Source organism: Musa acuminata, chromosome BXJ3-11 (assembly GCF_036884655.1).
Source record: "Musa acuminata AAA Group cultivar baxijiao chromosome BXJ3-11, Cavendish_Baxijiao_AAA, whole genome shotgun sequence".
Classification (NCBI taxonomy): Eukaryota; Viridiplantae; Streptophyta; class Magnoliopsida; order Zingiberales; family Musaceae; genus Musa; species Musa acuminata.
The window spans coordinates 4393692-4421636 of record NC_088359.1 but is presented as its reverse complement, the minus strand read 5'-3'; the positions used below and the strand labels follow the sequence as shown (position 1 = coordinate 4421636).

Below are 27945 nucleotides of genomic sequence, written 5' to 3'. Positions count from 1 at the left end.
ATTCCTCTATACTTCTTAGTAACTTAATACATCCATCTCTTATTACCTCGCTAACACGAATTATTCGAGACATTTATCTCAAAATAATATGATGTCATTTTGCTATTTCTCGTGACGTTCAACAATCAACAAGAATAGTTTAGCAAATCAAAAACTTACTAATTTTAATGTAATCGAACCGAACGGTATAATATGGATTGACTAATATTAGAAATAAAAAAATGAAAGCATGATTGTTGTTTTTTTTTTAAAGCTAGTCAATAGTACATTCAATTCAATGAATGCGATTTCAAATCTTAATTTTTAGTAAGTATAAAAATACATTAGATAAGGTTTGATGCACTAAATCTTTGATCAGTGGAGTGAGTCTGTTTTATATGTATTATGATTGTTGGATTGGTTAAGTGGATGTATAAAACAACCTTTTCTTCGTTCGCGATGGACAAATGACCGGAAAAAGGACGCAATTGACCAAAACGGCAAAGTCAACGAGCAAACGTCGAGTGCAACCCGGTGAGGATTCCGGAACGCCAAGGCGGTAAGATGACCGAGGGAAGAAGCGCATGTGCCCCACGTTGGCGTCCATGTGCTGCACCCTCGCCACCCCCCACAATTATTACCGAGTCGAATCGCAACTCACCGGTTCGACTCGGCCCTGCCCGCGTCCAACCACCGCGAGTCCACCGGTCTTCAGCATCATCACAGAATTCTTTTCGGAATACTTGTAAGAATTAAAGAAAGAAAATAATTTATTATATTATTTACTTAATCATTCTCATTCACCATATTATAATATTTATTCACGTGGTTTATATTTTTATATAATATATGATCCAATCAATAAACTTATTGGTTTGATAATTAGTTGGATCCAAAAACAAATAAAAGTAGAATTCATGGGCACCTTATTTCTTAGACAATTGGACCAATTTGGGCTATTTAGATTGAGATTAGAATCTGAGAGCTGGCCTGAGATGAGTTTTGTTTATTTAGGTATTATGAGTTGATGGTGTTTTGAGTAATTAGTCTAAAACAGTCTTAATTGGCAATGTGAGTTTTGTGGTGTTTTGGTAGCTTCATAAATGAAATGTGTATCTTTCAATATACAACAACAACAACAAAAAAAGAATCCTTTGAGAGTGAAAGTTTGTCTAAATTTTAATTTTTTTATTTAAAATATTTTTTGAATTTAATATAAATATTTAAAATATTTATATGATTGCGATGGACTTTTAAAAAATTGAATAATTAAATTCTCATTACAAAATAATAAAATATGTTATTGATCTTGATAGATTATTGTAATATATTGGGCTCCAATCCCATCTTTATCATATATATATATATATATATGTCTAATTTTTATATTAAGATAAATTATATTTATTTAAAAAATATATAATATTTTTTAAATACTAAATATATTTTTATATGAAATCTTATATATATATATTCAGAATCATGTATTAAGGGAATAAGAGTTGAAGATATATATATATATATATATATATATTATTCTGTAGAAATTAATTAGTTAATAAATATTTTGTATTTATATTTTTTGATTATAATAAAAAATAATATTATTTTTCATCAAATTGCGTCTAAATCACAACCTTCCCTACTCCCCATAACGTCTAATTTAACATTATTATTATTACAGTTATAAATCTTTTTCAGTATATCGTGCTTTATATGGTGGTCTCGTCTCGGTCGCTGGTCCTCTCTCTCTCTCTGCTTCTTTGTAGCTTCTCTCTCTTCCCGTGGAGTGAAAACCTTGGATCGGAGTAGGAGGGAGAGAGAGGGCGAACAAAGAGGCGGAGATGGTCGAGACGAGGCGGAGCTCAGCCGCTGCGGCTGCCGGGAAGCGCTGCCCCACCCCGCCGTCTCCGACATCGGTGGTTTCCCCTAGCGCAAAGCGCTCAAAGGTGCGATCTTTCATCCCCTTTTCGTTCCCCATCACCGGATTCTGATCTTTGCCGGTCGTTTTGTTCCTGGAATTTTTCAGGTGGAGGCAGGGTCACCGGCGCCAAGGGAGAAGGAACCGGTTGATCTGGAGGAACCGTCGTTGGCTGCTCAAGATGATGGCGTTGTTGCCAAGTCGACCTCGCCTGATATTTCCCTGACGGTGGAGATGGAGGTGGATGGCCCTATTGGGTTGTCCGGCCAAGGTATGGTGTCGGTCTGCCTTCTGCATGCAGTCCTTTGTCCCCTCTTTTGATTTCCTGGCTGATGTTTTTGGGGGAAAACAAGGCCTTTTCATTGGGCGTTCGGTTTTAATTGTCGACTCTGTTTGGGTATGTCGTAGGACATGTGGAGTGTTCACCGGAATTAGATCTGCCGACGAAATATAAGGGAGAAGAAGGGCCTCCAAGGACCGTTGCTTGGGGCAAGCTCGTATCCCAGTTCTCTGAGGTCGTTCGAATTGCTACTATTATTTTTCTGATTATTCTTATTATTGAAGTTCTTCTGCTGATTGTTTAGAGGTATCGAGTTAAAAGGTCTCAAAGTATTGGTCTTCGGCATGCGATTTCTGTGCGCGATTCAAAATCTTACAGCGTCAGCTGCCCCAGGCAGCTTAATTTCTTTCTTGCATGTTAGGAATTGTTCGAACAAGACATTCATCTCTATCTTTTCACCTGAATTTCTGTCTATTCTTTGCATGATAACTATTGGTGGAATTTTGGTTGTTTCTTCGGTAACTGCTTTCTTTCTTGTTTACAATATCTGGTGGAATTTTTAGTAAGTATTCTCGTGGTCTAATCCTTTTTTCGTCTGAAAATGAGTGGAGTGAACCTTGTAAGAGAAAAGAAATTTTCCTGTTGAACCATTTTTTTTTTTCATTTTTCCTGTATATTTTTCTCTTGGTATAAATGATTGGAGAATTACCTAGTTGCTTTGAAAGAACCAACCAACAGAGCAAAAAACCTTGCACTCCAAACCGAACCTCATTGGTCTTGGTACAGGAAGGCCTACTTTCTTAATTGCTAATAGAAGTAATAAGCAATCAGACCTTTTCTTGAAAGATGTAGCGTCCAGTCCTTATGAGGTGTCCTTTTCCTCTTTGAGAAAATGAAATGGATGCCTAGTGGAGAAAAGATGCTAGCACTGCAGAAAACAGTGAAATAATAAGAAAATCTTGTGAAAGCTGTCTTATCAAACTGTTTCTTTTGTAAACTAACCTCCAAAACACTGCAGATAAGTTATATGACTGGTACAGATAAACTTTTTTGCAAGAACTATAGATTTTTCCAAAGATAGAAGGCCTAGCATTAATTACTAAGTGCTCCCCTCCATTTTCACATCTCAGAAGTTCCTCAAGTATCCTTGTACTATCATCTTCGTTGAACCAAAACTGACCTGTTTAGCACCAAAACATATCTAATTATTTTGGATTTTCATAGTCTAGCAGTTTGCAGAAAATGCAAAATGAAACTGTCACATGTGGTCTGAATCACTTGTAGTAGCAGGCTCATGGCCAGAATTTGAGTGACTTCCGAGCCTCTTTCCCATGTCAGTTTGATCCATATGGCTAGAAAGTCCACAAGGGTAACTTGCTACCTTGATACTGGCATGTTGCTTGATGGGGAATCAACTTTGGGGATTTAGTCGTTTAGCTGGTACCAAAAATTGAGTGTTACTAAGGATTTTGGTAGGAATCGACCATGAATCAAACAGAAACTATTATGTTATTTTATTTATGCTATTAATTGAAATTTAAAAAGTCAATCGTTAGGTATTTGTTTGCACAGGATCTTCAAATTACTCACATTCATCATAGAAGCTCTTGAGCGATACCACAAATTTTTGTTTGAGTCGAATAAGTGTGCTCCACAATGTTCTCTTTTTTTTTTTTTTCTACTAGTGTATGTTAAGTGTTAACTTTTAAAAATTCAATTTTGTGATTGAAATTACTTAAAAGGTAGAAATTCTCTTTTTATTATTTAGTACTAAAGCTTTTTTCCCCTGCTGAACAAGCTGCTGTGCTTCCACATTAAGTTAGAATGTAGACCCAAGCCTGCTTGCCCTGCAGATTCAACTTGATTCATCTCATTTTTCTTACTTCTCTCTCGTGGTTGTTTTGAGGGTTCCAACAACATATTGGATAATTTTATGATAAATAACCTACTTTTTCATGACAGAAGCTCTACATATCCTTCAAACTTGTAAAGCCATTTCTTGTTGCTGGTGGATTGACAGGAAAGAAGTGGAGGTGGGCTGAGATTTATATGTGGTGATCTGGGGATTCTTTAGATATTAGTTTTATTATTATTATTATTTTTTGTTGAACTACTGCTTTATGATTAATGGAGGGGGTAATTTGAGGTAGAGGTGTTCATGGGGTTTAGGAACCAGTCTTTGTTGTGTACTCTTGTAGTTTTTTCCTTTTTGGTGTCCCAGAAATTAAAATTTATCTATAATATTAATATATTTATTTGGTTGGACTTTGATAATTGGGTTACTAGACCTGTTTATACTTGGACGTGAACTCTTATATCAAGATATATCATGCTGCCTGGCTGCCTGCAATGTTTGCTTTGGATCTTTCCCCTTCCTTTCTAATTGTGATTCATGGCTGATCATGCTTATTTATATGCTCTTCATGTGTATTCTCTGATCAAGTCTTTTATCAGTTATTGGTTTGGTAAACAAGTCCATGCTGTAAATCTACTGAAAATGGAATGTCATCAACTGGTGTAGTATTCGTTGAAATTAATTATGGAGTATTTGTTGGTTGATTGAGATGTAACATAACATGTTATGAGCAATATTTCCTTTCTTATCCTCATTCATAATTTGCTATTTTGAGTTATTTGTTTATTATTCCAATAGGACCATATAAAAGGTGCCATACCGCTTGCTATGTTTTCCATGGATCTCTTCTCTTCCTTTCTAATGGTGATACATGGCTGGTCATGCATATTTATATGCTCTTAATGTTTTTCTTGATTGTTTTCTTTGATCAAGTTTTTTTCTAAATTATTGACTTAGTAATCAAATCCACACTGTAAATCTACTGGAATGGGAATGCCATGGGCTGGTCTAATATGCATTGAAATAAATCTAATATGGAATGTACATTGGTCGAGTGAAATGTGACGTGACATTTTATTAATAAGATTTCCTTTTCTTATCCCCATTCAGAATTTGTTAGTGTTTGGTTATGTGTTTGTTATTGTGATTGAGCTGGTTGAGCTATAATGGTGTAATAGAACAACAACTACAATAACAAGGATCAGCTACATGGATCTTTTGCCACTATTGAACTTATCTTTAATTAAATTAAGAGCATTTAAATCTTTATTTATATTTTATAGTAAATTCTAATTGTCTCACAACTATTAACTGTATAATATTAGCTGGAATCACCATTTTAAGTTTCCATAAATATCTTTTAAAAAATTGCTATCAAATAAGGAAACTTGAAAAAGAGAACTGGTTATTATGTTGTTTTTGGCATCTGATTTCTGAGGACCATCAAGATCTAGCATCATTTATCAGAAGGTTTCAATTTCTTTTACCTTTATATTTGGTTTGTAGCATCTTATTGCTTTAGTCTTGTCTGATATTATAATATTTCTGATTTATTCTTTCCAGAATCCTTCCCGTTCAATCTGCAGTAACCTATTCACTGTTGGTCATAGCAAAAATTGTGATCTGCAATTGCGTGATCCATCTGTTGGCACAACCCTATGTGTACTAAGGCAAACTAAGGTACCATGGTCATTTTCTTTAGAAAAGTGTTTAATTTCTAACTTCATTGTGTTTTTGTTTTGGAATCTGTGTCAGTGTGGTGGTGCATCTGTTGCTTTACTTGAAACTGTTGGGGCAAAAGGAGTCATACAAGTAAATGGAAAGACTGTTGACAAAAATTCCATTATTCTGATTGGAGGAGATGAAGTTGCTTTTAGTAGACCAGAAAAACATATTTATGTATCCTTTCCCAGTTTTCAGCTTTTGCTTCTTGCATTTGCTGTCTTTTTGAATGATCTTTGTGAAGCATACTTATTGAGAATTTCAAAAAGAATTATGAAGCTAAGCATAATTTAGTCTGTCTTATGGAGAAATTAAATGAGGTACACCTGGTGAGGCAAATCTAGTGAGATTTCAATTATTTTTATTTAATCTTACATGACTGCCTGGAAGTGGGCTCATTTCTTCTGGTAATTTGTAAGGATATAGTTAAATGATCAGTTCAATTTTTTCTTCCCTACTTATTACTTTTTCTTCTCAAGTTCCTTAATATAACTTCAGATTTTTCAGCAACTACCCAAGGAGAAACTGAATACACCAACTTTACATAATTTTCATAGTTCCTTAGAGACGAAGATTGCTTCCAAAAAAGGACTTAAATTTGAGAAAAGACCTGGAGACCATTCAGCAGCTGCTGTAGTTTCAATGCTAGCATCTTTATCAACCTTAAAGAAGGACCTATCTGTTCATCCTTCATCTGCACCTAGTGGTGAGAATACTTTTACATGGTTCAAAGCAAGGTTTCAAATCTTGGTCCAAGACCAATTTTGTTACTCTGTTGGATGGTATGGTACTAGCGTACTGGGCGGCATACTGACCTGTACCACCCAGTCTCAACTGAAGATTTTTTTTAAAAAAAATGATACCGACCAGTATGGGTTGATACTGGTCTTTGCTTGGACTAGAAAGTACCTGTTGGTATGGTGCATATTGATGGTATCTGAAATCTTGGTACCCCATCCCGACTGGAATATGAAACCTTGGTTCAAAGAGATATTTCTCAGATATTTCTAGATGCAATTTTTTTTTTCTGCTATTAGTCCTTTCACCATAACAGTTTTCTTGAAAGCTTAAATATTGTAAATTTTTCATACAAAAGTTTGTTACTTTTACTAAAATTTGTTATTTCTTTACACACACAGAACCAATGACTGACTTGGAGCTAAATGCAAACACATGCAAGCTCTTCGAGGATCAAAGGGAGTCTGTCAAGGATTTTGAGTTGCTGGCAAGTTTGTCATCAACTAGATCCCAGGTCTTTAAAGATGGTCTGAAACGAGGGATCATTGATGCTAGTGATATTGAAGTTTCCTTTGATGATTTTTCCTACTACCTGAGGTATTATATGCTGTTTTATGAATAAGATTGGTTTTTGGCTTTTTGCAATATTAGAAGTATTTGAGCCTCAGATGTACATCATTGGTATTCTTTTTTTATTTTGCTTTGATCAAGCCTTAAAATAGGGCCCTCAAAGGTAGGCTTCAGAGATACGCCCGATATGATTCGGTATAGACTGTATTTACCAGTTCTACATGTTATCGATACACGAACTTGGGAAAATGTGTTGTACACCCAAGACAGGGCTAGTACCAATTGATACAGGACTGGTATCGCTCTGTACCAGATTTTTTTTTTTCGTTTTTAGTTTATTTTTTTCAACCTTGTACGTATACAATGTATGGACACTCGATGCACTGGTGCAGACTGGTATGGTATCAGTTTGAGCCGTGATCAGTACATTATGGTACACAAAATGTGAGCCTTGGACTAAACAAATGTGTAAATACCTATTATACCCACATTATGACACTACCAGACCATTAGGAATTGATGCAAACAATATTTTTAGGTACATACCACAGGAGTAGTATTAACTGTGTCTAGTTTTAGCTTAAGCAGGCCAAATGCAAACAAAACGAATATCTTCTGGACTTCTGATACATAATTCATTGAATCTAATTCTAAAGCTGATTAGACTGCATAACATTGATGAAAGAGTGCAGTTGCTGCAAATTCATGTGGCTCAATAAAAAAGAAAAGAACATGGTCTAGTTTCAATACAAGATTTAATCAGCTGGTTTAGGTTTGATGTGGTAGTACGGTGTAAATCATAGGGATTTTCTACTTCTTGTGCCTGTGGATGATCAAGGTTCTAGTTGTTGCTAGCTCCCCCTGGTTTAGCAGGCCGCTCACATGGTACATGCATGGCATGGGGAGTCACTATGCTAACAGAATGCATAGGCGGAATGAAGGAAAAGAAGCAAGCACCAGATGAAATGGTGATCAGTGTGTTTCAAAGATATGCTTACCTTTTGAGTTCTGCTCCTACTGCACTATCTTTTTCTACTTCAGCTACCTCTGAGATCTAGACTCCCATCCCTCTTTTTTATCATTGAAATTGAATGAAAATCAACAAATCCTAAATTTTGATGGACCACCTAATATGTGAAACCTCTTATAGTTGGATCCTTCTTGATCATGTGTACCATGGTTTAGTGGCCATTGATTTAATAAGTATTATATGTCATAAGCCATTATTCGAGGAGGCTATCTTGCCTTTTTGGTGTCAACTTATATGTCTTCTTGGAGTTATTTCTGGTTTACTTTGAGAGTTATGCAGTTCTAACAATCATCTTTTGAGCTCTCTTTGCAACTTTAACACTCTGGCTGATGTCATTCACCTAGAGTTGGTCTATCAATTGATTAACTGTTTATAGTGAAATAACTTCTTTTTTCACATTCTTATTTCTTTCTTTGCCATGATCAATTCACTATGACGTCACATCTCTGCTTTATTTATACATTTATGGGTTAAATGCTGGCTTGCTGTCTGGTTAATCTACGTTGGCTCTGTTATTTTTGCTTGGATTTTATAATATGAGAGCCCTAGTTTGTTACTACGATGCTGTCGTTGCCTTTATTTCTAAAATTTTCCTTTCATAATCAGGTTCAATTTTCTTGGCTGAAATTTTGTAGTTCATATCTTTTCTTCTTATGGCTCAATCATGCATGATCGTGGGGGCAGTGGCATGTTAATGTTATATTATGTAGAAATGAAGAATTATCTTTGATTTTAGATGCTTTTAGTTGTGTCATGCACATTATGCATACACATTGAATGCCCTTTACATAGAGCCCAAGGATTCCCTTGCTGTTTGTCACTGAGTTGGTATGTCTTGTGCCAGAAATTATTGTCAGCTGGACATTGTTTGTGTAGGTTGTCCCTGACTATCTGACAAAAGCTGCAGGATCATGATCCTCTAGAAGTCTTTTAAGTCTTAACCACAAAAACTGTTACAATCTTTCTTATATAAGATCCAATGACATTAAATTAAAACTCAACTATTTAAGTGTTGCTAACTTGTTATCAAGTATCTTGCTATTCATCCTTTTTAACAGTGATTTGTCGATGCTTGTCACCTTATAATTTCTTTAGGATGTATGCATATATTGCTCTTGGTTTTATTTTAAGAGTGACCATTATGAGTTTCTTCTGTACATAGAGATGTTTTATCTTAATTACATGTTTCTACATGCAGTTTCAAGCTATTTTTATTATGCACATAGCACATTAATTATCGAATGAATTGAATAGTTATGTGCATATATCTGATGACTGATATCTTTCCCATGTAATTGCATGAGCTTTAATCTTCTAGACATAAGTTCCTATTAAGAAATATGGAAACAAGTGCCTAATTGGTGCAACTGATATGATGGGTTTTGCTCTGTAATTTGGTGTTGTAGATCTTGCCATTTTTAACCCATATTCATTTTAGCCTTTTCTGTTATGCTTGGATGTCACATGTGAATTACTGCTGTTACTTGTGTGTATTCTATATCCATTTCTTATTCGTAGGAATTGGAGGATACCTTATGATGCTTTTATTTTGTAGTACGTGTAAACAAAAAATCGTCAAGTGGTTAATTCCTTGCTAAGTTCTTTTGTACAGTGAGAATACAAAGCAGCCTCTTGTTTCATGTGCCTTTGTTCACCTGAAATGCAAAGAGTTCTTGAAATACACGAGTGATATTTCATCTTTGAGCCAACGTGTACTACTATCTGGTCCACCAGGTCTGCAACTTTGTTCACTTATAAAAAAATTTGTGCATTTTGCTTTCTGGTTAAGATCTGTTTATTCTGCCGATGTTTGTACAGGATCTGAAATATATCAGGAAACTTTAGTAAAGGCACTTGCTAAAGAGTTTGATGCTAGAGTGCTTATAATAGATTGTCTCACACTACTTGGTGTAAGTTTCTCTCTTCGATTTACCATTTGTAATTTTTTTTAAATTTGTGTATGGATTATGCTTTCACGAGTTCATCGGTAATATTCTTTTTTCTTGCCTTTATACAAGGCTTTCTAAGATGCCTGAGTTTGCCTACAATTGAGAGTGGATGATAAGACAAAAATTTCTAATGGAATACTTGATGTCTTGATGTTTCCATAATTTATTTCAGGGACCATCTTCGAAGGATTCTGAGTCCTTTAAAGAAGTAATAAATTTGGATAAACCAACTGATAAGCAACATGGTGCATTGTCTGCTTGTTTCCAGCATAGGAGGCCAACTTCTACTGTCAAGGCTGATATTGTGGAGTCATCTGTTCTTGATACGGAACCTTTACCAAAGCAGGAGACTTCAACTGCCTCACTAAAATCCTGCCCTTTTAAAAAAGGCAATTTTCTTACTTTACTGTTAAAAAATGTTGCAATTTTTCATGATTGATCATTTTTCTCAATTCTCACAATTGTGTCCCATAATGAACAAATGCTTATCTAGGTGATAGAGTGAAGTACGTGGGTCCATCACAACCAACCGAGGTTCCTCTGATTCCAAGGTATGTCCATACTTGTCCTCATTGATTTTTATAGTTTTTTGATACAACTTTGTCTATCCTGCTGGAGATATTATTTTGTTTTATTGTCGATCTTCAAATTTTAACCTGAAGCTGCAGAAGTGCAACTTTTTTACATGCAGATAAAATGAAAATTGTTCATCAGTTACATTCGAAGAAATTGAAGATAATACACAATAACAAGTTTTGAATATTTAAATGATGGAGTAGAGTTATTCTATGATAAAAGCAGTGTACCTAAAGCAAGGTTTTAACTTTTAAATACCATCAATGCCAGTTTCAACCTCTCTTATTGTTATCTACGTACCACCTGTACGACCCGATATCACTACAAAATATTGAAGTGGTATGTGGAGCAATCTTGAGCTCTATTGTACCAAGGGTGCTTGGTCAGACCAGTGAATATCGGTCAACTTGTCTGGATCAAACAAAACTAGCTGTGTGTTAAAGTTTCTTGTGCAGTTGTCATTCTTCCCATATCAAGTGCAAGCTCTATTTAGGCTTGCAGACCTGCAAAAAATTGATAGGAGTGTCAAATTGCTGCGTGTTAAATGCCTGAGTATCTATGAATGTGAGCAGTACCTGTATAAAGTTTTATATTTGTTGTTGTATATATATTTGAAGTCTTGTTACCATGTCCATCTGTTTTATATTTGAAGTCTTATTAGCACTCTGAGCTGCAGTATCTACAACCAAGCCAATACAGAGTCATTATATTAAAAGTGGGTATTGCAATATTGAGCACATGCCAACTTATTATTATGGTACTGAGATATTGAGTGTCATACCAACCTATATGGCCCACTATCACGGAAAAATAATAAAGAAGTGGTATACTGAACAGTCTTAAGCTGTATGGTACATTAATGGTTCTTGGTCAGACCAGTGAATATTTGTGAACTTGTCTGGACTAAGCAAAACTAGCTAACAATAAACACTTCTTTGGTAGTTGTCATTCTTTCCTGATCAAGTGCATGCTCTATTTAGGATTTTTGGTTTGTGAGCAGGGGCAAGTTGTAGGCCTACACAAAAATGATAGAAGTGTCTAATTGCTGGTTGTTAAATGCCTGAGTAACTAAAAATTGTCGATAGTACCTGCATAAATAATACCTGTATAAAGTTTTATATTTGTTGCTCTAGATTTATTTTAAATCATCATCTCCATCTGTTTTATGCATAGCACTCTGAACTGCAATATCTACTACCAATACAGAGTCATACATTTGAAAAGTGAGTACCGATAAAAAAGTTATTAATGTAGACTTTGAAGCATCTTTTTTCACATCAAGCTAAGTTCTATCAACCAGTTTTATCCTTTTGTACAAAGAACCAATCATTACATCCTCTATATTATAAAAAATTAAACACGTCCATTGAAGCTATTAACCCCTTACAATTCAGGAGATTGCTTTGGAAGATCTATGATGGTTCAACCTTTGCATTGACCTTTTAGATTGGTTTCTAGTTTCCATCGACTTGTAGTCTTTAAATGCTTCGCCACCATTTGCCAAGTTGAATCCTTTTTTCCTTTGTCTTTCTGCCTTCCTCTTCTTTTATCCTCTCATTTTCTATCCTTTCACACATGTCAGTATGCATTGCAAGGATTGAAATTTTGTACTGTACCAGAGTTTCAAGCTTTGCTCGGTACAGTATGATATGGGCATACCGAACGGTATGCTTAAAAAATATTAAAATTAATTTTAATATTAAATAATATTATATATATATATATAATCATAGAAATATAAAATAGCTAACGATGGTGTGCTTAAAACGATATTAAATAAATTATATTTAAGCAATATTAAATATATAAAAAATATATAACTTAGCAACGCCCAAACCCTAGGTGAATAGCTGCAGCGTCGAGGAATGGCAGCGGGCGCCTCTGCGAAGGAGCAGAAGAAGAAGAATCTTCTTCGGTATCGAGGGAACGATGGCAGCGGGCGTTGAAGAGCTGCGGCGTCGAGGGAGCGATGGCAACAGGCGCCACAACAAAGAAGAAGACGACGAAGAAGGAGGAGGAGGAGGAGGCGGCGTTGGGTGCTATTTCTCGAAGCTTCTCCCTCTTTCTCCCTCTTTTTCGAACGCCTCTTTTTCCTCGCCTTGCCTCGCCGCAGCCGGGGTGATACCGCCCGATAGCAGGCGGTCCGCATGCCTGTCAACTGGCGGACCGGTATGTATTGCCCGGTATGGGCGGTACCATTTGGTGTTGCAAATCTTATTGCATTGTGCCTGATTGTGCCAAGTATATTATGTCCGATAGTTGGTTTATATGAGGAGTTTTGCTATAGGTGGTCCTTGATATCTAAGGTTTTGTTTCTGTCTATGGTTTTAGGTGGATTGTGTAATTTAAATAAGAATGAAGATATCATGTAGAGCACATGCTTATTTTGTTATGCTAGTGTTATATGCTAGAGGAATGGAGGGTGAAGGGAACCTTAGCTGCAGGTATTGCTTGCTACTTTGTAATTCGGAGAAAGGGAGAGAGACGGAGAGAGAGTTGGAGGGTAAAGGGATTGAGAGAAAAGCAATGGAGGGAGAAAAGAGGAGGACTTGCAGAAGGAGATCTCCTCCTTGTAGGCCTAGAAAACAACCCATAGGAGTCACAGACATCACTTCCATGAGCCACAAGTTATTTTATTTTGTTTTACAAATTTTATGATCTGTATGTGCATTCTTATCATATTTTTCTTCTTCAGATATACTTCTACATCACTTGAATCCTATTGCTCTCACCTTCATATGATCTTGTGTCTGTAGTACAACAGTTTGAAATTGTACCAACCAGTTTTGGTATGAGAGTGGGTACATAAGATACAATCCTATTTGTTGCTTCTTGGTTTCTATTGAATTTTGTGCAAAAACATATCTGTTCCTAATTGGCATGCTCAAAATATAGAGGTACATAAGACTATAAGAGTGCAATAAAGAGTTGCATCTTGTTGGAATAGTTCAAGCCACACTAGAATGGCACAACATGGTGGTACGAAAAGAGAAAACAGGAAAAGCTTAAGATACTAACCTTGATGAGGTGCTGCTTTATAATAATGCCTTCTCATCTCTAGTCTTCCCCCATAGTAGTAGCGTCTTTTCCTTTCTGGTTGGCAGCACAATGAGTCATGAGGTGATATGAGAATGGTGAGCCACACTTTTCCTCTGTGAATCGTATCCAAAATGGTCGAGAAAAACTTTGGCCAGTTTAGTCATTTCTTGTCCGGATTTAAGATTATGACCAGTTCATCCATTTGAAAGCTGGTTCAGGTATGCCTTCAGTATTTGGTTCAACTAAAAGCCTTTACTGTTTGGTCCAATTAAAAGCAGGTTCAGGCCTTTGTACAGTGGCTCACAAAACATCCCTGTTCTGCAAATTGTTTCCTCCTTGCTATGGGACGTTCTAGTCATAACAGCACCTTTTGCTAAAATTAAAATCCATAGATGATAATTATTGCAATGATAAAATATTCAAGCAACTAGATTGGTTCCCACAATAGATCATCTACAATAGAATCAAAGTGTGAACTTGAAGGATGCAGCAAAAGGTGAAGATCTACAAGTAGGTTTTAAAATGATTGAGGGTTAGCAAATTCACTTGAAACGAGAATATGTCAAAATTGTGTCGGAATTGGTAGCCAGAGAGTCATTGTAACGATTCTGCTCGTTGAGGAGGTTATCAAGAAAAGACAACAGACCCACTTTTAAGATGTGTTTTTGGTACACTCTAATCATTGCAATGATCCGTCAAGTTGCTTCAACTGGGATTTTTATAAAGTTGCCTTGAGTATTTTTCGCTCAGGCATTTTTGAATACATCCAGAAGAACCCCTGGAAGGCTGCTCTTAGTTTTACTTGAATATTTATTTATTGATTGAAAATTTGAAACTGTCTTATCTTGACTCATAGGGAGACCTTCTGTATCATACTAGAGGAACAAGATAAACTGCTGTCTGAGTCTGGACATTTTACCTATTTGAATAAATCCTCTGCAAGTCAAGTTTTGACTTTTTCATTGTATATTAATTCTAGGAAAACTGTATTTTCCCTGCTGTGCTGCTGATTTCTTTTCCCTCTTTATGCATAGTCTTCTTTTTGGGGCTTTAACAGCATGTTTGTATAGTCATATCTGTCCCATGTGGCTATCGCTGCGTCAGTTTGTTACAGCAGCACTCATTTATTCCCCACAGTAAGCAATTTATATTTCCATGTATTGATTTCCTCCAAAAATTAGGCAGGATTACAAAATCTTTATCCCCTTGTCTCTTTTCAAGGATGAGATTTTGAGTTGAGGCAAGTTCTAGGTACAGCTGAAGATTTTTATAAGTGTTATTGGGTTTTTTGATTTTTAGAAGCAATTTTTTTGTGATTTTAACAAACATAGTTATCCAATTATACTTTCTAAGTTAACTATGAATGCTTTTGATATTGCCTTTTCATGTCACCCAGTTCTTTTCTTGCTTATATACAGAGGTCCAAATTATGGCTTTCGTGGAAAAGTACTCCTTGCTTTTGAAGAAAATAAATCTGCGAAGGTTGGAGTTAGATTTGATAAGCATATTGCTGAGGGCAATGACCTTGGTGGTCTTTGTGAAGAACACCATGGTTTCTTTTGTGCTGGTAGATCTCTCATCTATATCGTCTTTGATTCTTCTGATCAAGCTATTAGATACTTTTCTAAAGTTTACTTTTATGCTGATGAAAATAAATTCGCATATAAAAGCCACAAATCTTACTGCCTTCTCTCATTTTTTTCTTGTTCAGCGGACTCTCTTCGCCCAGATACTTCTACGCGAGAAGATACAGGAAGACCTGCACTAAATGAGTTATTTGAGGTAGTTCCTATTCTTCTTTAGTTTATTTGGTATATTGTTTCCTGTTCTTGTACTAAATGCAAACTTCCTTTTTAACCCAGTTTGTATCTGAGGAATGTCAACATGGTCCTCTAATAGTGTTTTTTAAAGACATTGAGAAATCTGTGGCTGGAGGTACCGATTCATACCTCACGATGAAGAGTAAGATTGATTCCTTGCCAGCAGGCATTCTTGTTATCTGCTCCAATACTCAGTTGGACAGCCGCAAAGAGAAGGTACTTTTTGTTTTTCTCGTTTACATTGAAACTGGTTTATTAGCTGCTTTGGCTTACTGTAGGAAATATTAACTGTAGTATATAATTATATATGTTGCAGTCACACCCTGGTGGTCTTCTTTTTACAAAATTTGGAGGCAACCAAACTGCACTGCTTGATTTTGCTTTGCCGGTATGGAGTGATATTTCCTGAGAAAAAATTGACATATATTATTATTTGGCATCTTTATGATACCTACTCTATTTTGTGCATTCTAAGCATTATTTTTAAAGCATTGGTTACATAAAGTTGGGATTATCATTAAAATGGACATTGTCCGGATCTATCTCATAATTCAAGTAGCAAGGTATAGGAAAACAATGCTTTATAAAGTTATAAAAATTGGTGGCTTGAGAGGAATTAGTATGTTGTTAGAAACTTAGAACAATGCCATGGGCTCTATCCATTTGCTATTTGAAACTCGTCGAAAAGTTGACTTAGCTTTAATATGACATAGTTGGTACCAGCATGACATGATTTGGCATGGTCTGTCATCAAACTGTTTGTGTTGGAAAAAACATGAAGCCTTGGATGTAATAGGTCAAACCTCATTTTTGTAACTCAATGTTACTATTACAATGAGAAAACAAACTTTGTCACAATGACTGTGATGTTAAATCTGTTAAGTCCTGGCACAAATATCACACAACGAGTTGACACTTTGCGTAAGCTCATCTATTATTAGAGTGCGAGTTCTCAATGTAATCATTATTTCTAATAACTAACAAAATATTCTCTCCATATTTCACATAAAGTAAAACAATTCAGCTAAATAGTTAATAAACAATTAAACATAACAATCAACTGATGATCTCCACCTCTAAATCTAAGAGCTTCTTTATAGTTTTAGTTCTAAAAGTTGTTAAGTACCTGGAAAAAAAAATGCTTGGGATTTTCAGCTCTGTAGGGGTTGTTTCGTCATAAACCATGGAAACCATCAAATCCTACTATATACCTTAATTAGCTTACAAGATGAACAATGATATTATGCTAAAAAGTAACATTGATTAGAATGTGATCATAATGAATATGATTTAAAGACGATCATGCATTATAAAGGATGTCATATAAAAGAGTCGGGGGCCTATCTGCACATCAGAAGCATTCGATTGTTCGTGATGGAACAATCTTTTTTACAAATGCGAGGTGTTATTCCATATCATAGTCTAACCATCATTGGAATTGAGTGGTAGCTCCACCTGTCATAATAGAGAAAACATGTCTCTTTTCCAAGCATGGAGAACTGCCCATTGCCATGTCTAATGATCCGCTTGTATCTTTTAAGAATTTTCTATCAATGCTGGCTATTCTATTCATTAATAGGGTGACAAATTGTCCATAGGCATGTGTATCAGTTTGTCTTAGAGACATCATTCATCAACATCACTTTGCATGCTTGTGCAGAAAACTTGTATATCAAAAAAATATGATGTCAATGGTACATGAAAATATGATGTCAATGAATATGTTATGAAAGAGAGATAGTTGTCACTATGAATATGAAATTAAATAGGTAACAACATGCAGGAGTTTTATCACATCACCAGCTTAGGAAAACTCTTTACTTCATAAGGAATTTAAAGACAACGAGATCATTCATATTGGATTCAGTATAAAAAAGTTATGATCAGTCCAATCCCTGGAAATTACAATTAAGTCCTCAAATATTACAAATCATTTCTCAAATGTTACATGTCAGTCCTCTGACAGATCTGGTTGCTTATAATCTTTTACTTTTTTAAGTATATTTTGTTTCTTGTTCTTCCACTCTTTATCTTGTTCCTCTTTCCTTTCCTTCTCTCAAGTTCTCATTTTTTCCTATTTTCATCTCCTTTTTCTCAGTCTCACTTTCCTTCTTCCCTCTTGGTGTGCCGACGAATTTTTTTCTCCTCGCTCTCTTATCTCTCCTGCTTTCTTTTTCTTTTAATTTTCTCTTCTATTCTTTTATTTTCTCTTTAAATCTGCCCTCTTGCTATGGCCTAATGCAGCAATTCTGCAGGCTGTAATGCCTGTGCCTGTGGCTAGATAGCTTATTTCTGTTCAATTCTTTAGTCCAACTAAAGGCTCCTTTTCCACTATTCACAGATAGAATTTATGAATTCGTACATGAAAGCTCAATTTAAGCAAATGTCTTATAATGCTGAACCTTCTGTCTCATGGTTTGCTGATAATAGCTTTAGATTAGCTATTGGAGTTAAACTTACTAGTAAATTATGCTTTTCCATTACATCTTGACAAAATATGAAGTCTTTTCTTTTCATCTTTCAGATTTCCCATTTGTTTTTTAGTATCAAATTCAGTTTCTGGTGGAAGTGCAGGATTGCTTCAGTAGGTTGCACGAGAGAAGCAAAGAAAGTTCCAAAACAATGAAGCAGCTTGCAAAACTTTTCCCAAATAAGATTATTATCCAGCCACCTCAGGTATATTGTTTTGAAAAGATATTGAATGCTAATTTTTAAGGGTGATTCTTTTTTTTTTATTAGAGAGATCAATCATATGCAAGAATTTCAGGATGAAGGGCAAGTTGCAGAATGGAAAAGGAAGTTTGATAGTGATGTTGAAACGCTTAAAGCTAAATCCAATGCTCTAAACATTCGTTCTGTAAGTTCATGATTTTTTGGCACGATCAATCAGAGTTTCTGCAGAACATTTTTGTTCTTATGATTATCTTCTTTTGCTGTAAGTCTTGATATATCTAAGTTATCCTATTTGCGTACTCTAAAAGTTGTTGGCATATCCAACATCTGTGTAATGTGAGAAGATCTCGTATTCCTGTAACTGTTTCTTTCCCCCACTTCTTGCTGGAGGGTAGACTGAAGGCTGAGCCTGTGAGTTCCCCTCTGCTTATTCTCCACGTTCTTTCTCCTTGTCCTTTATCTCTTTTCTTCCTTTTCTTTGCATTTGTTTCCACTTGAAAAGGAGATGGTTTTGAGACCTCAAGGGCCTAAACCTTTTTTTCTTTTCAAAATTTTGCTCTGGCCATAGAACGTGTTGGGCTAGCCTGACAAACAAATTCCGTAGCTAATTTGGTTTGATTCAATTTTTATACCTTAGCAGGAGGCATTGGACTGCACTCAGTAGCATTTAACTCCACGGTCTAACCATAGAGACATTGCATATTGAAACCTTAAATATGGATTGGTATATCTTGCTACTTTTTCTTTAATTCGTTTTGTTGAAAGGGGGCTAAATGTAATGGACATAAATGCCCTCCATTTTACCTATCTATCTTCAATTAAGTAAACTTCTGTTTCTTTCTGCATTATCATAATCTTCTCCCAAATGCCTAATCTCCTTTTGTTATATTCATCTCCATCTTTATTTACAATATAATCTAAAGTTAAGCCTCCATCTGCTGGTCCATTTCTATATCTCAACTCTATGCCTTGACTCCAATATTAGCTATCATTGCAAATATAGGAAGTATTGTATGGGAGAGTCTCCAAGAGGACATATACAACACTTCTATGGCAACTCATTCATTAGATTTGGCATTTTAGAATGCATATAGAGTTACTTTTATCATCTTTGAAAATTAAATATTTTAAATTGGTAGTTCTCATTTGATCTTGGCATATGTACTTAACAAAATTTTACACATCCATCAGTTATGAATGCTGTAAATAGGTTGTGCATTGATGCATTTGCATAAACATCAGTACTTATTTTAGCATTTGCATGAACATTTGTCAGAATGTATGTGTAAAATTGATATGAACATAAGTTCTTTTTGTATATACCAACGGCTAAATGTTCATATGAATGCATTTGCATGAACATTTGTCAGAATAATAGGAAATTGATAACACTATTAGTTCTTATTTTAGCACTTGGTATATACAAAAAGAACTTATTTATATGGTTAAATTTGATTTTTGTAGAGTGCAAATATGTAATTTGATTTTTTTCATTAGTGTTTATATGAAAAATCTAAAATGTAATTTTTAGAGAGAGTCAAAAGATTTACATATTTGTCATAGAGGGAGTAGGACCTAAACACCTTGACCTGCTGGGGTAAGACCAAATACATTTGACCTTGAGCCCTCGGTGGTAACCTCATACACCAAGTTGTCCTGATGCATTTTATTTTACTTCCGTCTATCATATGGTATTCTTAGCCTTTCATAAAAAAAAAGGGTTCTTGATTGTTTATGTAAGAATTAAAGAATTGGGCCTTAGTTTTCTGTGTTTTGTTTGTTTTGGTTGTCAGGGTTTGGGGGTGAGGTTTTTAAGATCACAAGTATGATATGTTACATCAAAATTCAAAAGTCAAGAATTTTGTTTTCTAAGCACCTTATCTTTTATATACTTTTGATTTGGACTTCAAAATTCTGAACTAACCTTACTTTGTTGTGAAACTGTGCACTCACATTTCTTCTATATGTTTCCTTTATGTTAGTATATGCTTTGTTTGCTCTGTGGGATTTGTATCAATAATTGTATTTTATATGTTTTCTTGATATTTCTACAATGTTTCAGTTCCTAAATCGCATTGGATTTGAGTGCAACAATCTTGAAAATATATGCATAAAGGATCAAACACTTTCAAGTGAAAGTGAGTGATATCTTTTATTACAGGTTCCTCCATCAATTTTCATTTCCTTCAGATCATGTTTAATCTGATAACCATTCCAGGTGTCGATAAAGTAATTGGTTTTGCTCTTAGTCACCACCTTAAGAACAACACATCTGAAGCATCTGGAGAAAAAACTAAACTCATTCTTTCAAGTGAAAGGTTATCTTTTTGTTGTTGTTGAATTGTTGATAATTTCCACTAGTTATCTATGATCCATTATAACAATTGTTGGTACCCTTCAGCATCACGCACGGTCTGCAAATGCTGCAAAACTTCCAAAGTGATTCCAAGAGTACAAAAAAATCACTGAAGGTGAGATGGGTAGCTACCCTCTTTTCTGATTTGTACTAAGATATTGTTTGTTTGTTTACCTTCTGCTCATACAATTTTGTTGAGCTAAATACCTATTTGTTAATTCGTGCTCGAAAATTGTCTTCTTATATGATTTTTTTGGTCAGCACTTAATTCAAAACATTCTTTTCAAAGAAGATGAAAGGATTTTGACTTGTCCTCTTTAAGTTCCCCCCTTCCCTTTTTTTTTCAGGATGTGGCTACTGAGAATGAATTTGAGAAACGGCTTATATCTGACGTCATTCCTCCTGATGATATTGGAGTCACATTTGATGATATAGGAGCCTTAGAAAATGTTAAGGACACATTAAAAGAGTTGGTGATGCTTCCATTGCAAAGGCCAGAATTGTTCTGTAAAGGACAATTGACAAAGGTATATCAAATTTTCTTTTAAGTAATTTTAGAAATCTCAATTTTCAGATGCAGTTTATTTGTTTGTTCTGTAAGGCACACGTGCTTTTAGCTTGGTTTCATATATGTTATGCTTCCCTTGGAATCTTGCTTAAACTTTTTCTGATGTAGACTTCTAGTAAAGCTTATATCCTGACTGTCAATTGATAATCTCGTTGATTCTTAACTCATTTCTGGATAATCACAGAGTCTAGTTATTTAATAGAAATCATGTTTCAAATTTTATAACTTTCTACTTCCGTAGCAAGCAAACTATGCTTTAGCCTGTGCCAGCATATGCTAAGGTTCTGCATGCAACTGCTGCAAGCTGCAATGAAAAGCAGCATGCATTGTGCAAAAGATATGAACCATTTTGAAATTTCTACATTCATGTCATGAGATGGAGTGCTGCTATATACATATATCAAGGGGGCATCAATATTTAGTATTTTATCTTTTAGAAATTCAAATAATTCTCATGAAAAAATTGTGTAATCTCTAGCATTTGAGCATGAGTATTGGTTTGTTTTGTTAATAATTTTGATGTTTTCTTTTTTAATAATTATCCAAAGCTCTTTATTCCTTTAGACATTATATGAAAGTTCAATGGCAACAACAACAAGGTCGTAAGCCTCAACTATTTAGGGTCGACTGCATAGATTTTTTGTCACCATTGAAATATGAAAAAAATCATATGTTTAGTTAAGTTCAGAGTACTTAAAGCTTTATTTATAGTTTCTATTAAAGTGTTTTTAGGTCTTCCTCTACGTCTCTTCGTACCACTAACATTAATCATTTCATCCCTTCTGACTATCACATCCATCTTTAGCAATTTTCTCTTATCTTATCCTCTATTGAAACAATACCTAATCATTCACGAATAAAAATATTTCTTTTGCTATCTTTTCCAGTAACTCTACACATCCATCTCAACATTCTCACATCGACAACACAAACTTCTTGTATATATTATTTCTTAACTGTCCAACACTCAGATCCATAAAGTATTGTTGGTCTCACAACTTTCTTATAAATTTTTTCTTTTAATCTTAAAGGTATCTGATGATAACACAAGACTCTTAATGCCCCTCGCCATTTTAACCATCCACATCACATGAAAGTTATTATCGTAAAATACTAGTATAATTCTGCTTCTTAGATTGAAGCTTAACTAATAGAGCTATCAAACTAGCAGTCTCCAATGCACAAATTTTGAGTTCTTCTTTAAGATCTTTTACTATGTTCCTGATTCAACCTTTCCTTTTTCCAATGTCAAAATTTATTCAAAGTTATTTAATTTTTTTGGAGACCAAATCTGGAATCAAGGAATACAATTTTTCTTGATTTGGTTACGAATGTATGGAATTCACAGGTCCTGAACCAATATTCAGAGTTCAGGCTACCTAATTTTGGGTTGTTTATGTGCGATACAGGGCTTACCACCCAGTAAACCTTGTGAACCAAGCTTGCCACCCGATTCAGGCCTGATAATGGGCCTGGTTACCGGGCCTCGGTCGGGTGGTATGCACAACCCTTTTTTATATTTTAATCCTAAAAATAAAAAATACTTAAAAACACAACCGGTTACATTTTCCAATTCAAAATTGTCAGAACAAAACCAGTTGCATAATTTTCTAAGAAAATTATTTCATCCTCTCTAGTCTACTTCAGTTTGAGGTTTGTTGATGATTTGACAACCTCACAATGGTTTGCATTTCTGTCAAGAATGTTATCTTTCGTCTTTGATTTATTTGGGATGCTAATTCTTGTAGCTTGTGTTTATGTCTAGAAACTTATATGTATATATGTATTTGTTTTCTTGATCTTTTTGTGAACTTGTCATAGCCATGTAAAGGGATACTGCTCTTTGGTCCTCCTGGTACGGGGAAAACAATGCTTGCTAAAGCTGTTGCTACAGAAGCTGGTGCAAACTTCATCAATGTATCAATGTCAAGCATTAGTTCGAAGGTAAAACTTTATTTTATAACTAACTGATCAGTGACAGCTTTTTGTTTCTGACTTCTAATCGTATCTAAATTTCTCTTTAAAACAGTGGTTTGGCGAGGGGGAGAAGTACGTAAAAGCAGTCTTTTCACTAGCAAGTAAAATTGCTCCTAGTGTTGTTTTCGTGGACGAGGTCAGCTGACTTAACTGTTTACATTTGAAATTGATGAATGATTTTCTAATATTTTTATGCTAAAAATTTGAAGTACCAATCTGATTGGTGCATACCAATTGGTATTTACCTGTATGACCAAGGAGCAATTGGTATAGGACCTTATATCTTGGTACCGGTTATTTTTCATTTAAAAATATTTTTCAGCAATATTGGACTGTACATCTCGGTAAATAGTTTGGTATAACGGTACTGTACTCATCTGTCAAGGTGTCAAAAACAATATTGGACTGAGATTTTAAACCTTAGTCTTCTAGTTGTGCAGTATTAAGGAACAGGATTCAAATTTTCTTAATCTTTTGTTTAGTATTTTTCTTGTGTGCTTATAGGTTGACAGCATGTTGGGGAGGCGTGAAAATCCTGGAGAACATGAAGCCATGCGGAAGATGAAGAATGAATTTATGGTCAACTGGGATGGTTTACGCACTAAAGATAAAGAACGTGTATTGGTACTAGCTGCAACCAATAGGCCTTTTGACCTTGATGAGGCTGTGATAAGGAGGCTTCCACGAAGGTAGACATCAGTATATTATTTTCAGTGTTCAACAAAGATTTGTCTTCACTCTTCACCTTATCATAAATTTATTTTCTTTTGACAGATTAATGGTGAACTTGCCAGATGCTGCCAATAGAGAGAAGATACTTAAAGTAATATTAACCAAGGAAGATTTGGCACCAGATGTTGATACGGAAATTCTAGCAAATATGACTGATGGGTATTCAGGAAGTGATATGAAGGTCTGTATCCTCTTATCGCATGTTATTTGGACCATTTTTCTTCATAATTTTTAGGGCTACAAGTAAATGAGATATTTTATCCTTGCAATCAACCTCAGAATCTTTGTGTTGCTGCTGCACATTGCCCCATTAGAGAAATCCTGGAAAAGGAGAGGAAGGTTAGTGCTTTCCTTATGCCAAACTTAACATTGTCTTTTTGCTTGTGATTCTTGAAGTTGACTTGTCAGTGTATGATAGTCATCATGCTTCATGAAACATGTTTCTGTTTTTAACTAGTTACATCATCTTCCTATAGTAAAGAGATAGTAGGCTTAGTCTTTAGACCGTGAGTGCTTATTTGTGTATGCTGTTGATTATTTGGTGTAAGAAAGACCCCGACCTTACTGTTAATTTGGACTTGATTTGAGTAAATTGTACAGTTTTAATATTCCAAGAAGGCTTTTTGCAGGACAAAGAGCACTCACATGGATTTTAAGTGCTTTTGTCATACCAACTGTTGTTTGAGATGATTTTCCACAGCTTTTGTTGACTTATTTCATTTCTTACAGATAATGGGTGAAATCTCACTTTTCATTAAAAGGAAATCTTTCATTATCATGACTTTCTGAAGGTTTAAATCAAGGTTCGCAATACCGTACCGTACCGGTATTTCGACCTGGGCTCGGTACCGGTACGGTACGGTGTACCGAGCGGTACACCCAGGTGTACCGAGCACTGTAGCGCGAGCACCTCGCTTCATTTCCAGGTGGCGCGCTTCAAAGAGGCGCCGCCTAGGCGCTCGCCCGAGCCCAGGCGTCGGGTGCTTCTGGTGAGCGCCTGGGTTAAACTAGGCGACCGAACCAATGGTTTAGGTCTGGTTCGGTCTTCGGTGCTTTAGTTGATTCAATCGAACCAACTAAAGCATCGTTATCAGCATGGTTTGCCATACCGAACAGTACCGCCCGGTACGGGCGGTACGTACCGGTCCGACAGACATTCGGTACGCGGACCGCCTCTTACCGTTCCGGTACTGTAGCAGTACTGTAGCAGTACTGTAGTACCTCGGTATACCGGTCGGTACACCCGTACCGTACCGTACCGAGCGCGGGTCGAAACGCTGGTACGGTACGGTACGGTACGGCGAACCTTGGTTATCAGCGCGACTTCCTCAACCCTAACCCTGCTCGTCGTTCACGCTGCTCGCTGCCGCTCGCCGCTCCCGCTCCCGCTGCCGCTGCCACTGTTGCCGCTCGTCGCTGCCGTTGCTCGCTTTTACCGCTGCCACTGTCGCCGCTCGCCGCTCCCGCTCCCGTAGCCACTGCCGCTGCTCGTTGCTGTCGCTGCCTTTGTCGCCGCTCCCGCTGCTCGCTGCTGCCACTGTTGTCGCTCGCCGTTGCCGCTCCCGCTTTTCTCAACACCCTCGGTCTTCCCTTACACTCTTCTCTTCTCTTTCACTTCTCCTCTTTCAAAATCGAAAGTATACTGTTAACAGTAAACAGTATACTGTTAAAAGTATACAGTATACTGTTATACTGTATACTGTTAACAGTATACAATATACTATTAACTGTATACAGTATAACACTATTATTTTGATTTTAATACTATTAATTTTAATATTATTAATTTTTAGTGCCTCACTTCGCTCGGGCGAGGGCCTGGGCGAGCGCCTAGTGCCTCGGGCATTTTTAAATCACTGATTAGTATATGTTCTATACTGTTCCTATATCCTAGTGTTGGAAACCTACTTTGTAGGCAAAGAAAAAGCTGTTAATTTATTTCATCAAGACCATGTAATAAGTACAAAAGAGAAATAGAAGGTAGAAGAAAAAGGTTGAAAAGATGCTGTGATTGATCTTCTCATGAATACTATCACTGGTTAATGTAGAGACATCATTGAATAACCAGTTAAGTTCTTTATATCAGTCTCTTCGCACTCAAAAACTCTTTCAGTTTTGTAAAAAATTTGGTAATATCTTTGATCAAAATAACTGGGTTGCTATCCATTCTCTCTAACATTCGTGCTCCTTCCTTTCCAAGGTGCCCTACAAATATAGTAATGATTCCATCTCAGCCACCTCTTTTTCTTTTTAGATGGGTTCTTGCTCGATTTTTTTCAAAAGTGGATGCAGGGAGGTCCTAAGAGTTTGAGAAAGGAAGTGATCAAACTCGAAACAGACATTGTATATTTAAAATATGCTCAAAACCAACAAAATTCAATATCAATGCCTGCTCTAGTATGAACTTCCTGTTAGTTGCTTAGCCTGTGATACTTTTGTTTTCTGGCAACATCAACATCGGCTGCATTTTGGTGGTGATTTGTGGAGTTTTAATTTAATTGTTTTCATTGTTCTTATCTGAAGTCAGCTTTTACCCAACATATTTAATTGTTGCATTGCATTCGGTAAGAGACTAGTTCATGTCGTATGCTGCCATTTAGTCTTAGGTGCATCTAACGTATCTGTTAACTAGTGCTGTGTTACTCCTTGTAATATAGGTTATTGTTTCTTGAATTATGCTCTAGACGTGTGCATGGGAGCATTTGAGCTTCTAGCTATGGCTCATGCTATCTAGCACTTGTTCTATTTTCAGAGCATTTGAGCTGTTTTTCTAGTATTGTCTTCTGTTGGCTCAGCGAGTCTGCACCTTTGAGATAAGCATAACTCTTGCATTTTCTCTATTGCCAAATGAAATTTAAGAGAGTTTCTCCATTGAATGAGTTTAAGACAAACTTTATCTCTGATGGCTTCCTTGTATAAATTCAAGTTTCTGGACAAAGTGCCTATTTTATCTTGTTAGGCTTTGCTAGGAATTTGCATCAATTCGGAGCATTGACATCAGAATGATAACAATGCATAAATTTGTCAAATTCTTCACGGAATATTTTAGATACCACATGTGTGGTGACGGTCACATTTTGCTTCTTTCTCTGAGCTTCTGCTTTTGTTTTGACTTTTGATCGGTGCTGCAGCAATTCCACTTAGTGCCTCCAAGCATCTGCTTCTCGTGAATTTACTTCCTTTATATCTGCAGGAGAGAGAGAAAGCATTAGCAGAGGACAGACCTTTACCACTCTTGCATGGTAGTAATGACATCCGTCCTATAAACATGGATGACTTTAAATATGCACATGAACAGGTAAACTCACTGTAGTTATCCATTTTGATTTATTACAGTTGTGTCGTGCTACAGTCCAATTCTATCACAGGCACCTCTAATTTTTCACAGCTGTGCTGCAGTCCTCTTCGATCAGAGGCACCTCTAATTCTGACACACTTCTAGCATCTTTACCTCATATCTTTTCTGGTTTTATATTATCTGAAAATCCAATATTTTTCTAGCGTTTTCGGGTTCTATGTACCTGTGTTTGTCTAAGCCATTCCTTTTTGTCAGATTGTAAAAGCCACTTGGTCTCTTAGACACATCCTCTCTTGCTTTTATGGTAGTAATTAACCTGTGTATGACCTTGGGTGTTCTAGATTTTTCTCCCTGGGAACAGTGTCTCATCTTGAAACAGACATGTAATGCAACATAACTGTATATATATGTATATGGTTGGCTTTTTTTGTGTTGGGAATACCTATTGATAATATCTTGGTGTGAATATAGGTTTGCGCTAGTGTTTCATCTGAATCCTCAAGTATGAGTGAGCTTCTTCAGTGGAATGAGCTGTATGGGGAAGGTGGTTCTAGGAAGAAAAAGGCGCTCAGCTATTTCATGTAGCAGATATCTATCTTGTACAGCTCCTTTTTAAAGCTCTTCCGCAGAAAATCTGAGGATTGGCGATCATTACTGGCGGCACTTCTTTTCAGGTTCTTATGTAACATATGCATGCCGAGTCATATTTAATGTTAAATTATATTCGAATTTAGTTTAATTTTAGATGGAGCAACCTACTTAATGGAATCTATTTCCATGGGTACTCGATACAATCCCTTGAAAAGTGGATAAACTTTTGGTACAAGGAATTCTCTTTCTAATTTATTCTCTTGTTATTCAA

General features: G+C 35.9%; 1 protein-coding gene across 5 annotated transcripts; it reads left to right on the top strand.

Moving 5' to 3' along the window:
• Positions 1 to 1710: 1710 nt before the first annotated feature.
• On the top strand, positions 1711 to 27945 carry LOC103970483 (uncharacterized). 5 transcript variants are annotated; one of them, XM_009384270.2, is made up of 28 exons: positions 1711 to 1928; positions 2009 to 2171; positions 2309 to 2415; positions 5599 to 5715; positions 5791 to 5934; positions 6256 to 6463; positions 6897 to 7092; positions 9708 to 9829; positions 9914 to 10005; positions 10313 to 10433; positions 10538 to 10595; positions 15078 to 15226; positions 15371 to 15441; positions 15522 to 15695; positions 15796 to 15867; positions 18054 to 18155; positions 18247 to 18336; positions 20215 to 20290; positions 20371 to 20470; positions 20554 to 20623; positions 20856 to 21035; positions 22898 to 23020; positions 23106 to 23189; positions 23558 to 23742; positions 23828 to 23966; positions 24065 to 24124; positions 26979 to 27083; positions 27555 to 27945. In XM_009384270.2, exons 1-28 carry the CDS (start codon positions 1824 to 1826, stop codon positions 27666 to 27668), a joined length of 3327 nt encoding a protein of 1108 aa, XP_009382545.1. In that variant the 5' UTR covers positions 1711 to 1823; the 3' UTR covers positions 27669 to 27945. The 5 variants fall into 5 exon arrangements, with proteins under 5 accessions (XP_009382545.1, XP_009382544.1, XP_065031020.1 ...); XM_009384269.2 differs by having other exon boundaries at positions 10217 to 10433; XM_065174948.1 differs by having other exon boundaries at positions 1714 to 1928; positions 2309 to 2418.

Coding starts and splice junctions, on each gene's coding strand:
- LOC103970483 (XM_065174947.1), top strand. CDS start 1,824: ATGGTCGAGACGAGGCGGAGCTCAGCCGCTGCGGCTGCCGGGAAGCGC. Junction 15,868..18,053: donor TGCTTGATTTTGCTTTGCCG/GTATGGAGTGAT, acceptor GTGGAAGTGCAG/GATTGCTTCAGTAGGTTGCA. Junction 24,125..26,978: donor TCCTGGAAAAGGAGAGGAAG/GTTAGTGCTTTC, acceptor TTATATCTGCAG/GAGAGAGAGAAAGCATTAGC.